This window comes from Nerophis ophidion, linkage group LG02, assembly GCF_033978795.1.
Source record: "Nerophis ophidion isolate RoL-2023_Sa linkage group LG02, RoL_Noph_v1.0, whole genome shotgun sequence".
Classification (NCBI taxonomy): domain Eukaryota; kingdom Metazoa; phylum Chordata; class Actinopteri; order Syngnathiformes; family Syngnathidae; genus Nerophis; species Nerophis ophidion.
In genome coordinates this window covers 21,087,044-21,100,460 of record NC_084612.1, presented here as the reverse complement: position 1 = coordinate 21,100,460, position 13,417 = coordinate 21,087,044, and the positions used below count along the sequence as shown (strand labels likewise).

The following is a 13,417-nucleotide window of genomic DNA, read 5'->3' as shown; positions in this document are numbered from 1 at the left end:
ACTTTTGAATGTTCTTTTTTGACACTCTGACAATAGAATTACTTTGTGTCAAAATATTGGGGTCTAATTTATAATATGCAAGGAATTAATTGACAGAAATTAATCACAATTAATCAAAATTCACAGGTGTGATATAACCTAATTAAAAACAGCAATAGTTTTTAAATATAGTGAGTTCTCAATTTTCCGGAAAAATGCTATTGTCTAAAATACACATCTTTGCGGTTCAGTTAAAGAGGCATTCCAACTATAATTAGAGCATTTATGGTAGTATTCAAGATGAATAATCATGCTTAAGTAGCTTGAATTCACACCTAATCCAGACTTTTTTTTTGTTAAATGTCGAGAGCACAAAGTGTCAGAAAAGTCAAACTTTTTATTTGTTATGTTAAAACAAACACGATGTCTGTGTAATCCTCACATAACCCTTAAACACACAATTTTTCTCTCCCACAGGAAATGTTGTCATCCCCTTCCTGCAAAGAGGCATCGTGTGTGTGTGTGTGTGTGTGTGTGTGTGTGTGTGTGCGTGTGTGTGTGTGTGTGTGAAGCATTACCACATTCCATCACAGACCCTGACAGAAGAAGCCACAAAAACAGGGATTACGGCAGGAAGTGGATGTGTGATGGATACGTGGCGGGAGGAAGATGGATGTTTTAAGTGGCTGACTGTAAAAGAAACACACACATATTGGATGCATTCCCCACAAGTGTATCTAACATAGACAAGAAGACACGTGCAGAAAGAACAGTATTGTCTTTATGGCATCACACCAAAAATATGTGCCTTAAAAAATCACTTTTCAAATTCTGCTGACATTTTACTGTCTTTACTGTTGGTTGATTGTTATTGACCCATCTCAAAGCGACATTCTTCCATCTTGTCCAACAAATCCGCCACTAAAGAGTGATCAATACCGTGAGTGATCTGTAGGATTGCAAAAGCCTGGTGGATAAAAGAGACAAGCAAATGCTTTTAAAATGATTGACACGTTGAAAGAAAATTGGCCAAACTATAATGTCAAGAAATAAAACACATTGTTGCCTACATTTCTAGTTTTTTTTCCCATACTTCATACAGACTGTCACAAGTTATATTCTACCAGTAAGTAAACAAAACCTGTAAACATCTAAATATTGCTCCTCGATAATACAGACCTGTTTATACGTTTCCAGAGCATCTTTAATGCGCTCCAAATAATGCTGCAGCTTTGCTACTCGCATCAGTTGGACTCCATGGACAGGATGAGGATCAGGGTAGTATTGTCTTTAAAAACAGGGAAGCAGACATGTCACAAAGTGGGTAAAAAAAAATTGAACCACTTAATTAGTTTTGCATCCACAAATACTATAAAAATAGGTAGGAAATGTTTAGTGGAGTTATTTAAGTTCTAACTGACATTATCTGTTGATTATGTAAATATTCACTATCGTATCAAGTTTTCGTGAAACACAAAATCATTGAATTGATATATATTACATAAGAATATTATGTTTCCTCATGCAGGGCACAAACTGCACTTAATACTTGGTGTTCATTAGAAATGTATTATTGCATAAATTACTTTCCTGACATGTTGGTTGGTCAGGTTATATTCATTCCACCAGATGCCTGTGCATGACTAAAAGGCACCATGTCTGTGACAATGGCGCATAGCAGCTGTTGGTGTGATACCAGGAAGTAGAGAAGGTAGGCAAAGTGCTCGCAGGTATAGGCTGGAATAAAAATAGCGCAGGTTGAGCAGGAAATCAGAAAGCAACAGGATACTTTGGCATACAGAAGATAACGAACCAGCAGCAAAGGAGGTAACAAAGTGAAACCAAATAGAACTAATTGGCAATGAAATACAGGTGTGCTGGTAGGACAAGGATCAAATTGTCAAGGTGCTGCAATACACAAAGACCAAAACAAGAGCACAAACACTAAACAATCACCAGGCACTGACATGAGAGTCCAATTTAGATTCACAATAATTTTTCCAAATATAGTCTTTTTGTGGCTTTTCAGCAATCGTCTTTTTTTCTCATTCTCACTCCGACTCTCCTTCAGCACCAACTCCCACTCCCACCTGCTGCCTTTTAACAGAGCTACAGGTGATTAGATAACCAGGCCCAGGAGGGCCATTTAGGCACCTGGCGCTGATTTCGAAGCCGGTCCTGGCACACCCCGCTCTGCTGCAGGCCCGCAGGCCACGCCCCCCTTCCACACTTGGTCTTTGGTAAGGCTTGAAATCTAAGGGTATGTTCCTCACGATACAGTACGTGATACATAACTCAATCAAAAATAATGTCTCAATGTTGATGCTGCCATTAGTTATGTATTGCTCTTAATAACCTATATGATACATTCATGTGTTTATAGAGGTGAAACAAAAACAAACAAAAAATAATTCCATAGTTTATATTTTGTAGCACAATTTAATCGCAGTGTAAATAGCAATACAGTGGTACCTCAACTTAATTGATGTAGCAAATGTCACAGTGACCAAAACATATGGTCAGACTCGCTAAGATTAGCTGGGAACTAAAGTTTGATATAACTTTGTTTTCCAACCTTGGGGAGGAAGAATGTGAGTTTGTAGGACAGTGCTTGAAAGAAGTGGATGATGTTCTTTGAATTAAAAAAGAAATCATCAAAAACATGACAGTTTGTGTCAGCAACTTGGAGAACCAATTCGAGCGTATCACTGTTAGTCCGCCCCATACTGAAGCAGCATGAGTCGATAACACCCGCTAATAATGTTAAAATAATATCTTAACTGCAGACATCCATGACAATATGGAGAGGCTGCTGATGGTGTGTTTGACAAAAAAGAAGTTGGAAATTGATACCGTGGAAGTTCACTCTCCAATGCTGTCCATTATTACATTACTTTATAAAACAACAGTAGTTGTTAGTAGTACACTCTATTGCATTGTTTTATATAATATTTATCATCTCTAGTTTTTCTTTTTAAAATGCATTTTACATGTTAAAATTGTGCTGGTTTGAGGCAGCCAAAGACCAATTGAATAGTAATAAGAAACATTAATTTGAGATACAAAAGTGTTGAGTTAAGAGCTCTGTCACAGAACCAAAGTTTCTTGCCAAGGACAAAACGGCAGGGACTATGATGGCGGAAGCTAGAATCGAACCTGAAACCCTCTAGTTGCTGGGACGGCTGCTCTACCAACTGAGACAGTTCGCCATATCCATATTATGTCACACTCATAGTAGAAGGAGTGAGATGAATAACAATACCTTGTTTGTTTTTTTGCACAGTGTCACAGTTCAAAATGTATGCAGCACTGTGCATACACGCTCACAAACAACATCAACAGTAAAGTAGACGAGGTAGTGGGGGACAAAAAATAATAATTTACTGTACAAACTCATATTGCAGATGTTATTATACACTGTATAGAGTACACACAATGCTCAAGTGGATTTATTCATGAGCATACTGTTCCCAAATGCACATCCTTTTAGCATTAATTTGCAAAACGTGAACGAACACATACTGGCACACTACATTGTTATATGTGCAGCTTTCTGACTAATGGAAATATCATATTTTTTGGACCATAGGGCGCAGCGGATTATAAAGCACGCTGCCGATGAGCGGGTCTGTTCAGCTCTGTTTTCATACAAAAGGCGCACTAAATAATAAGGTGAACTTAAGGGGTCATATTTCTACATTTAAAACACTTCTTTGTGGTCTACATAACATATAATGGTGGTTCTTCCGTCAAAATGTTGCATATGATCTACAAACCCCATTTCCGTATGAGTTGGGAAATTGTGTTAGATGTAAATATAAACGGAATACAATGATTTGCAAATCATTTTCAACCCATATTCAATTGAATGCACTACAAAGACAAGATATTTGATGTTCAAACTCATAAACTGTATTTTTTTTTCAAATAATAGTTAACTTGGAATTTCATGGCTGCAACACGTGCCAAAGTAGTTGGGAAAGGGCATGTTCACCACTGTGTTTCCTTTTAACAACACTCAATAAACGTTTGGGAACTCAGGAAACTAATTGTTGAAGCTTTGAAAGTGGAATTCTTTCCCATTCTTGTTTTATGTAGAGCTTCAGTCGTTCAACAGTCCGGGGTCTCCACTGTCGTATTTTATGCTTCATAATGCGCCACACATTTTCGATGGGAGACAGGTCTGGACTTCAGGCGGGCCAGGAAAGTACCCGCACACTTTTTTTTACGAAGCCACGCTGTTGTAACACGTGCTGAATGTGGCTTGGCATTTGTCTTGCTGAAATAAGCAGGGGCATCCATGAAAAAGACGGCGCTTAGATGGCAACATATGTTGTTCCAGAACCTGTATGTACCTTTCAGCATTAACGTTGCCTTCACAGATGTGTAAGTTACCCATGCCTTGGACACTAATGCACCCCCATACCATCACAGATGCTGGCTTTTGAAGTTTACTTCGATAACAGTCTGGATGGTTCGCTTCCCCTTTGGTCCGGATGACATGATGTCGAATATTTCCAAAAACTATTCAAAATGTGGACTCGTCAGACCACAGAATACTTTTCCACTTTGCAAAGGTCCATCTCAGATGATCTCGGGCCCACAGAAATCGGCGGCGTTTCTGGATGTTGTTGATAAATGGCTTTCGCTTTGCATAGTAGAGCTTTAACTTGCACTTACAGATGTAGCGACAAAATGTATTTAGTAACAGTGGTTTTCTGAAGTGTTCCTGAGCCCATGTGGTGATATCCTTTAGAAATGTATGTCGGTTTTTGATACAGTGCCGTCTGAGGGATCGAAGGTCACGGTCATTCAATGTTGGTTTCCGGCCATACCGCTTACGTGGAGTGATTTCTCCAGATTCTCTGAACCTTTGAATGATATTACGGAACGTAGATGTTGAAACCCCTACATTTCTTGCAATTGCACTTTGAGAAACGTTGTTCTTAAACTGTCTGACTATTTGCTCACACAGTTGTGGACAAAGTGTGTACCTCGCCCCATCCTTTCTTGTGAAAGACTGAGCATTTTTTGGGAAGCTGCTTTTATACCCAAACATGGCACGCAACTGTTCCCAATTAGCCTGCACACGTGTGGGATGTTCCAAAAAAGTGTTTGATGAGCATTCCTCAACTTTATCAGTATTTCTTGCCATCTTTCCCAACTTATTTGTCACGTGTTGCTGGCATCAAATTCTAAGGTTAATGATTATTTGCAAAAAAAAAAGTTTATCAGGTTGAACATCAAATATGTTGTCTTTGTAGCGCATTCAACTGAATATGGGTTGAAACTGATTTGCAAATCATTGTATTCCGTTTATATTTACATCTAACACAATTCCCCACTCATATGGAAACGGAGTTTGTATTACAGACTATCTTCATGTCGCTTTCTGGATGCACCGTTTTGTGGGCAGTCTTATTCACGTGGCTCCACATCAACAGCGTGTTTTCCCCGTCATGTTTATTTTACCTGTAGTTTTTAGCGTTTCCATAGCGAGTCGACTGACAGACATAAGTTAGAACTTTACACTACTTTGTATCAGAGATGGCAACAGCGAAGGATGAACGTCCCACAACAAGAGGTTAGGGAAAAAGAAGGAGTTTATTGACTAGAGCGTGGACTACAATGGCGGACGCGCGCCAATTTTCGGGACTTATGCAGATCGCAAATACACATCAGCAGGTACCAATATTTAAAAAATGTGGGTTTTTTTTAATATTGCAAAACAAAATGCCAGATAATAGGTCTCCAAACAAGTGCCATTTTGGGGTCCTTATACACATACACACACCATAACAATAAAGCACGGTATCGCTGACTATGGTAGCCGTAATGCTTCGCTTTCCATTAAACGGTACGGATTTGTCGCTTACCAAAGTTTTACTAAAACATTTTGACATATTTTTGAGCGCAGTGTGTAATGTTTTATATTCTCAATGAAACAGCAAGGTTTTGGTGTTGCTTACTTACCGGTAATTGCTAGCCTCATTTAATGAACAGGCGTCAACATGCAGTCCAATTGTATCTCTTATGTGTGACTGCCTTATCATTACACCATATATCAAATAAAACTGTTTTGAAGTCGGTAAGCACAACCCGAATAATTACTTACATTATTTCTATGTCTAATTAGGCGCACCACAAAATGAAAGGATTATAAAGTGCGCTTTCTAGTCCGAAAAACACCGTAAATGCTTTGTGATGTCATAACTTACAATGTTGTAAGAATAAAAATAAGTCTTGAAAAGTAGGCAATTGCGCTTCTATCATGATAAATACACACCAAGGTTTTTTTTTGTAGGGAAACAAATTGACTCTCCAAACACTAATTTGCCCGAGTCAACCCGTCTAATCTCCTCCATTTTTTATTCTCCTATTATCATGGCCTCTGCTCGGCTCCTTCTCGTTTATTTTTGTCCTTTTTGGCTTGCGAGTTGTGGGGATTAAAGTGGGTGATGCACTCCATTCTTCCTTCTGTCCTCCCTCTTAAGTCTTCCCCTTCTATTTCCTCCTCTTTTCCCCAGACCATTTGACGGTCTTGATTATGAATGCAAAATGATTTGATGCAACCATGACAAAACGCTCCAAATGAAGCGATGTGAGAATAAAACCCCTCTCCAGGGTTGGATCAATCTGTGTCTGCTTGTGCAGGCTTAAATTGGAGTGATTCCATGAGAGTGAGCTGACCGAGGAGACAGTTAGGCTGAACAATAACAATAATACAACAAAGTTAAACATTAATGAACAAAATTACTTGGCAAAATTGGCAATATTTTAGTAAAACTAAATAGTTTTTACTTATAAAATTGCTTCCTGGTGTGTATGTATATATACTTTAAAGTAGTCAGTGTACAGCTTCTACAACATATGTGTCATGAGCTTGCATGGCAGTTTTTAGTTTCTTAAAATACCTGTCCAGCGCTCTTATTTTTGTTTAAACTTCCTGTTTGCTTCCATTTTCCACCACTTCTTTAGTCTGAGCGCTGACTCCCTCACCTGTCCCTGTTAGGTAATCAGAACACACATGTCCCTGGTTGCCAATCAGGATGCTTATAAAGCCAACCCTGTCTTCTAGATGCGGCTGGATGTGGCTGTCAAAATTAACTAGTTAAATCATGTGATTAATGGTAAATGGTCTGTATTTTCATAGCACTTTACAATACCTGCACAATACCCAAAGCACTTTACATTATACATCACATTCACACATTCACACACACATTCACACACTGAGGGCAGAAGCTGCCATGCAAAGCGTGAAGTGTTTTGCCGGCCGTGACGAGAGTGGCGGAAGCTGGAATTAAACTCGAAACCTTCAGGTTGCTGGCACGGCCGCTCTACCATCTGTGCCACTCCGCCCCAAAAAATGTGTCACAAAAAATGATCACATTAATCAGGTAAACACTTCAAATTAATCATGCAATTTATTTTAACCGTACACACTCTTTTACCGTCACCGCTATACAGTCAGTGATCAGATCAATGCACACGTCAGTACAAAAATGAGTAAAGGGACTGGTACTGATGTGCTTGCTGAAAAATTTCACTCAATAATACAGGCTAAAAGAACAAAACAATAATAAATAAATACAACTGTCACCAAGTTTTGTTCAAATAAATGACGTGCATTCATGTGAATTTTTTAAAAACTTTCCTGAATGACATTCTGACAATAAAATTGCATTTGTGTACAAATATTTAGGCCTTTTCCTAAGCACATTTTAATTATGCAAGCGAGTAATCACCTGTTTTTAATAATGATTAATCCCAATTCCAAAATGTGTTAAAAAAAACTCATTTGACAGCCCTAATTCAAAATATTGCATTGAAGCTGCACATGCAAAAGTCTTACTTGACAAACTGCTAAGGTAAAAAATAACCAAAACTTTACTATGCTTTCCCCCCCAATTTTTTTGCTTATTTATTTTTCAACTCAACTGAAATTAGAGGAAAATGCTAATTAAAAGACGCAAGGAATGGAGAATGAGGGACGGATGGAAGATGGAAAAGGATGCACTCATGCGGTGAAAAAATATGGCATGAATCGTGAAGATCCTCACTATACAATTTGCATCACTTCCCTCAATGACGCCAATTATTTCTACTGCTCTGAATCGTGTCATTTATTATATACAGTAAATGTGTTTGTATTGACAACATGTGCCCAGACTACACTCACATAAACACAAGTTTTTATAAAAACTTACATTGTATTACATGATTCTGCCTTCAGTCTGCAAAAAACCCTGCATATCTCCTGCCAACTTGAAGATGTTTTTAGGCTGAAGCTTAGAGGTTACAGAGCTTCCGCTGCTGCTGCTCCCAAGCTCTGGAACAACCTATCCCTGAGTGTTAGACAAGCCTCCTCTCTTCCTGTTTTTAAATCTCTCTTAAAAACATACTTTTATTTTAAATGTGCTTTATAAATAAAGTTGATTTGATTTGATTTGATTGGATTTAAATGTATGCAGAACTTTTGCACAGACGAGTGCATTCAACACCTCGCAAATGCTGATTTAATCATTGCTTTTCTTTGCTAACTGATGTTATATCCAAGTTAGGCCTGGTTCGATAAAAAATATATTAGATAACCAACACTTCATTATGCAATTATAATTCCCATTAAAATATTTCTCATTTGACCTTTAACAATAGCATTTATAATTTCGTAAGGTTTTTTTCTCCACTTTTTTTGCCAATTTATTTTTGCTTTAAATGACAACAAAAAACACACGCTGAATGTTTTGTTTGTTTAACTTTCATCTGAATTGACTGCACTTTGTAGGGCCATTTGATGTAATTGAATCAAAAAACATAATTGGAAAGCAATTTAGTAATTAAAAGCTGCAACAACATATTCTATTATTTTAACTAACAGGCCAATTGTTTTTGCCTTGAAGGCTAACAAACTGCAAACCGTAGCGCCAAGCAATTACAGAAGGGCTCCCTGTTCTTGTTGGGAGTTTCATCATTAAATAGTGCGTTGAAAGACTAAATTGGTGTTAGTGCTGAATGAATAATAACAAGTTACAATATTGATTTAATTAGCACGCCGGCAAGTCACACGGCCACGTCCGGCAAATAAACACAGGAAGAAACTCCAATTATGTTCCATCTTTCCATGCACACGCTTGCAGCGATTACAATAATTTCATTAACATGCTCTCCCCCCAAATTGTTTCCTCCGCCAAGAACAAATAAGGTCTCATCGAAGGCGCCTTGTTAGAGAACCACAGCTCTGGGCGATGAGAGCGAGAGGGCACAGAGGAGACGTTTGTGGAAAGAGACTCAGATTTCCAGGGAAATCCAGCGGAAAGAAAGCGTCTCTTTTTGTCTGAAAAAAAAATCATCGCTTGCTGTTTGCGAGAGGAAAGCAAGGATTATCTTACTGAATACAAACATGGAGGAAAGATTAGTTATAGTCTGCCTTTTGCCTAATTGTATTTTGTATTCTGGGCAAACCTATAACAAATGCAGTTTTAATCTAAATTTAAAACCTAAGTACATTACATGGAATATATTTGCATGAAATTCATGTCTCCCACTTGCAATGGCTGTAGAGAGGATGTTGAATTTCAACATGTTTCTTGTGCATGAATATATAGTATGTTTCTAACTTTTTCACAATCTGCATGCACTGGTATAATACTTGATATAATGCAAAATATGAATACATGCCTGAAAGCGTTTGTGGATGTTTCTATGCCTATACCATGTTTTGCAGTGAAGAGATAGTGAGGAAGTGATCGTGCTCAGAAATATGAACTCAACTGAAATAAGGGGAAAATGCAAAGTGAAAGGCGCAAGGAATGGAGAATGAGGGACGGATGGAAGATGGAAAACGATGCACTCATGCGGTGAAAAAATATGGCATGAATAGTAAAGATCCTCACTACACAATTTGCATCACTTCCCTCAATGATGCCAAGTATTTCTACTGCACTGAATCGTATCATTTATTATATACAGTATATGTGTGTGTATTGTGTGTGTGTGTATTGACAACATGTGCACAGGCTGCACTCACACAAACACAATGATATATATTTATATTGCATTACATGGTTTGGCCTTCAGTCTGCAAAAAGCCCTGCATAACTCCTGCCAACTTGAAGATGTGTTTAAATGTATGCAGAACTTTTGCATTCAACACCTTGCAAAAGCTGATTTAATCATTGCGGTTTTTTTTTGCTAACTGATGTTATATCCAAGTTAGGCCTGGGTCGATAAAAAATATATTAGATACAGTTGTTGCGATATTATTATCAGTGTTATTTTGAGACCAAAGTAAGCACAAATGGAATATTATATATAATAATTATGCAAGTGTTCCTTTCATGACACAATAAACGCTGTGGGTTTTTTTTCCATTGTAATTGGAAGGTTATGAAATAAGTTAACAAACAATTGCACTTGAACAGTTTAAAATACTTTTTTTTTCGCCAATTAAAGAAAGTGGAGTTGTTTGAAAATCACTTTGATAGGCTCATCTTGTCACTCGTTTAAAGCCAAAATATTTCCACACCAAACATTTGGCTTTGCAATCATCTTCTTTATTTTATACATACATGTATAAACACTGTGTAATAAATACTAGGGCCGTGAATCTTTGGGTGTCCCATGATACGATTAAATATCGATTGTTGGGGTCACGATTCGATAATATATCGATTTTTTCGATTCGATTCTCGATTCAAAAACGATGTTTTTCCCATTCAAAACAATTCTGTATTCATTCAATACATAGGATTTCAGCAGGATCTACCCCAATATACTGACATGCCAGCAGAGTAGTAGATTTAAAAAAAAAAAAAAAGCTTTTATAATTGTAAAGGACAATGTTTTATCAACTGATTGCAATAATGTAAATTTGTTTGAACTATTAAACGAACCAAAAATATGACTTATTTTATCTTTGAGAAAACATTGGACACAGTGTGTTGTCAAGCTTATGAGATGCGATGCAAGTGTAAGCCACTGTGACACTATTGTTCTTTTTTATTATTTTTATAAATTGTCTAATGATAATGTCAATGAGGGATTTTCAATCACTGCTATGCTGAAATTATAATTAATATTGATACTGTTGTTGATAATATTCATTTTTGTTTCATTACTATTGGTTTGTTCTGTGTCGTGTTTGTGTCTTCTCTCCATTGCTCTGTTTATTGCAGTTCTGAGTGTTGCTGGGTCAGGTTTGGTTTTGGAATTGGATTGCATTGTTATGGTATTGCTGTGTATTGTTTTGTTGGATTGATTAAAAAAAAAAAAAAAAAAAATTGAAAAATTATTTTTTTGATTTTTTAATAATGAGAATCGATTCTGAATTGCACAACATAAACGATTCGATTCGTATTCGAATCGATTTTTTCCAACACCCCTGATAAATACATTTATTTCATCCTCCTTATTTGGTGCCTCACTTGCTAGGTAGCAAGACTCCCTGTCTGAGCATCCTGTGTGTGTCAGCTGGCATTCAGCCTCTGCCCACCCAGACAAAGACTGGGGATGACTGACATGACAATTCCCTTCATTCATTTAATTCTATTGAATAAACTGCGCTCAGGTGCTGAGAGCAATGCACTGAGTGAACTCTCTTGTACCCTGTTTGACAGCGAGTGACAAAAACAAACAAACAGATGAATATGGTAATTTATTAATGATTGCAACATAATCGAGTTGATTTTCATTTGTCACATGAATAATTAATTTACTGACTATAGACTCAAGATGATGTATTATTATTATTATGTATGTCCACATGCATATATTTTAATACCTAATGTTTGCCTCTGCTGCAGTTATTGGTTTTAGCTTGTAGTTGACAGAATAAAATTATTTTTGGGATAAAAAAAAAAAAGAAATCACATAGAGACACACCTACCTGTAAATTGGAAGTGTCCTCTCCCCATATTTTACAGCGTCCTCCCAGTGGCCGAGGTGAATGGAGGAATCTAGCGCCATATCAGTCAATTGGAGCTTGTAGAGGTTTCCATCGGGCACATCGGCACCAACAGTTGATAACAGAAGTGTACAACTGTCAAAGAGGGTTCGCCAATCTGGTAGTGGAAGGGGAATGGAAAAAGGATTATTTGAGGAAAACAAGATCTTTATTGACTGACTGATAAAAGTACAACTCTGCAAAAAAATAAAAAATAAAAATTAAAAAAAACCCGGTAAAAGCAACAGCAAAAAGGTATGAATGACTATCCCTTAAAAATACAAATATAAGAAAATGTTAATGTCTAGATAAAAATATTAAAAAGATGAGTCATCTTATGTTCAGTGTCTCGGAATTTATCTGTGCAACCCAACAGGTGGCACCAAAAAACGATTCCCCAAAACATCATATTTTTTCTTCCCGTAACTCAGTGGTCCCCAACCACCGGGCCGATTGGCCACAGAATAGTTTTTTATTAATTTTTATTAAAAAAAATAAAAAATAAAAAAACATTTTTTTTCTTTTATTAAATCAACATAAAAAACACAATATACACTTACAATTAGTGCACCAACCACAAAAAACTCCCTTTTTCATGACAAAAACGTCCCTTTTTTATGAAAAAAAAAAAAAAAGTTTCTTCCACACCCCCCAAACTTAAAAAAATAAAGAGGACATGACCTTGGAGTCCTCAATTGTAGTTATTTGTATCAGTGCAGGGGCCATCTTTTCAAACGTAGGATTAAAACCATTCACAAGATTAGTAGCTGTTGGCAGACTTGGACCAAAGGCTCTGCTTCCCAGCTAAGAGCGCGTCCACAAGCCTGTGGCCAGATCTTGTTCTGTGGTCAGCCTCGCTCAGGCTTGTCTACATCATTGAACTCACAGTGCCCTGGGAGAGTTCAGTGGAGGAAGCTTTTTGAGCATAAGAAGTTGAGGTACGCTTAGCTTGCAGCCGATGCTCAACAACAAGGCTGGAGAGCTGGGAGTGTGAAGGAATGCTCACGAGCAGGCAGTCAAAGACCTCTCAAAGGCTGCTGAAAAGGGGAGTCAGCGACTGTGGGTCAAGAGAATAGACTCCACGTGGACGTTCAGGTAAGTTTATGGCATCTAGGGGATGAACCTAATACTCACAGATTCACTGCTAAACCCCCCGGAGATGCCATGGTCCTATCCGTGAAACATCGAGGAAGGGGTCGCCCACTTTACAACCCAAAGGATGCCATTCTTCTTCTGACCGTCCCACAGAGTCTAATAGGCTTCTCAAGTATGCACGAAGGGATACTGACCCCTAGTCCTACACAACAGATCTGTGACTCCCGCGGGCAGCAGCAGAAGCTGATAACGGCCCACTGGCACATGAGGAGGGATGTGCTGCTATAGCAAGAAGCGCTCCTGTGTTAATATAATAAATTGAGCAAACAAAAGAAAGTTACAAGTCTTTTGTATCATTAGTGATATGCTGGCATGTTTAAATTTAAAACTTTTCAAATA

The 13,417-nt window shown here is 37.7% G+C and overlaps 1 protein-coding gene across 3 annotated transcripts in view; it reads right to left on the bottom strand.

The window, feature by feature from the left end:
* Nucleotides 1-362: 362 nt before the first annotated feature.
* Nucleotides 363-13,417, bottom strand: part of smyd3 (SET and MYND domain containing 3) — a 163,766-nt gene continuing 150,711 nt past the window's right edge. For 2 of the 3 annotated variants that reach the window (XM_061878886.1, XM_061878898.1), the window contains 3 exons: nucleotides 11,867-12,041; nucleotides 1,159-1,267; nucleotides 743-946 (listed from right to left, as the gene is read on the bottom strand). In XM_061878886.1, coding sequence (XP_061734870.1) covers nucleotides 848-946; nucleotides 1,159-1,267; nucleotides 11,867-12,041 — 383 coding nt within the window. In that variant the 3' untranslated portion in view covers nucleotides 743-847. Of the gene's footprint in view, nucleotides 670-742; nucleotides 947-1,158; nucleotides 1,268-11,866; nucleotides 12,042-13,417 lie in introns of those variants that run through there. The other variant, XM_061878891.1, reaches the window with a different exon arrangement.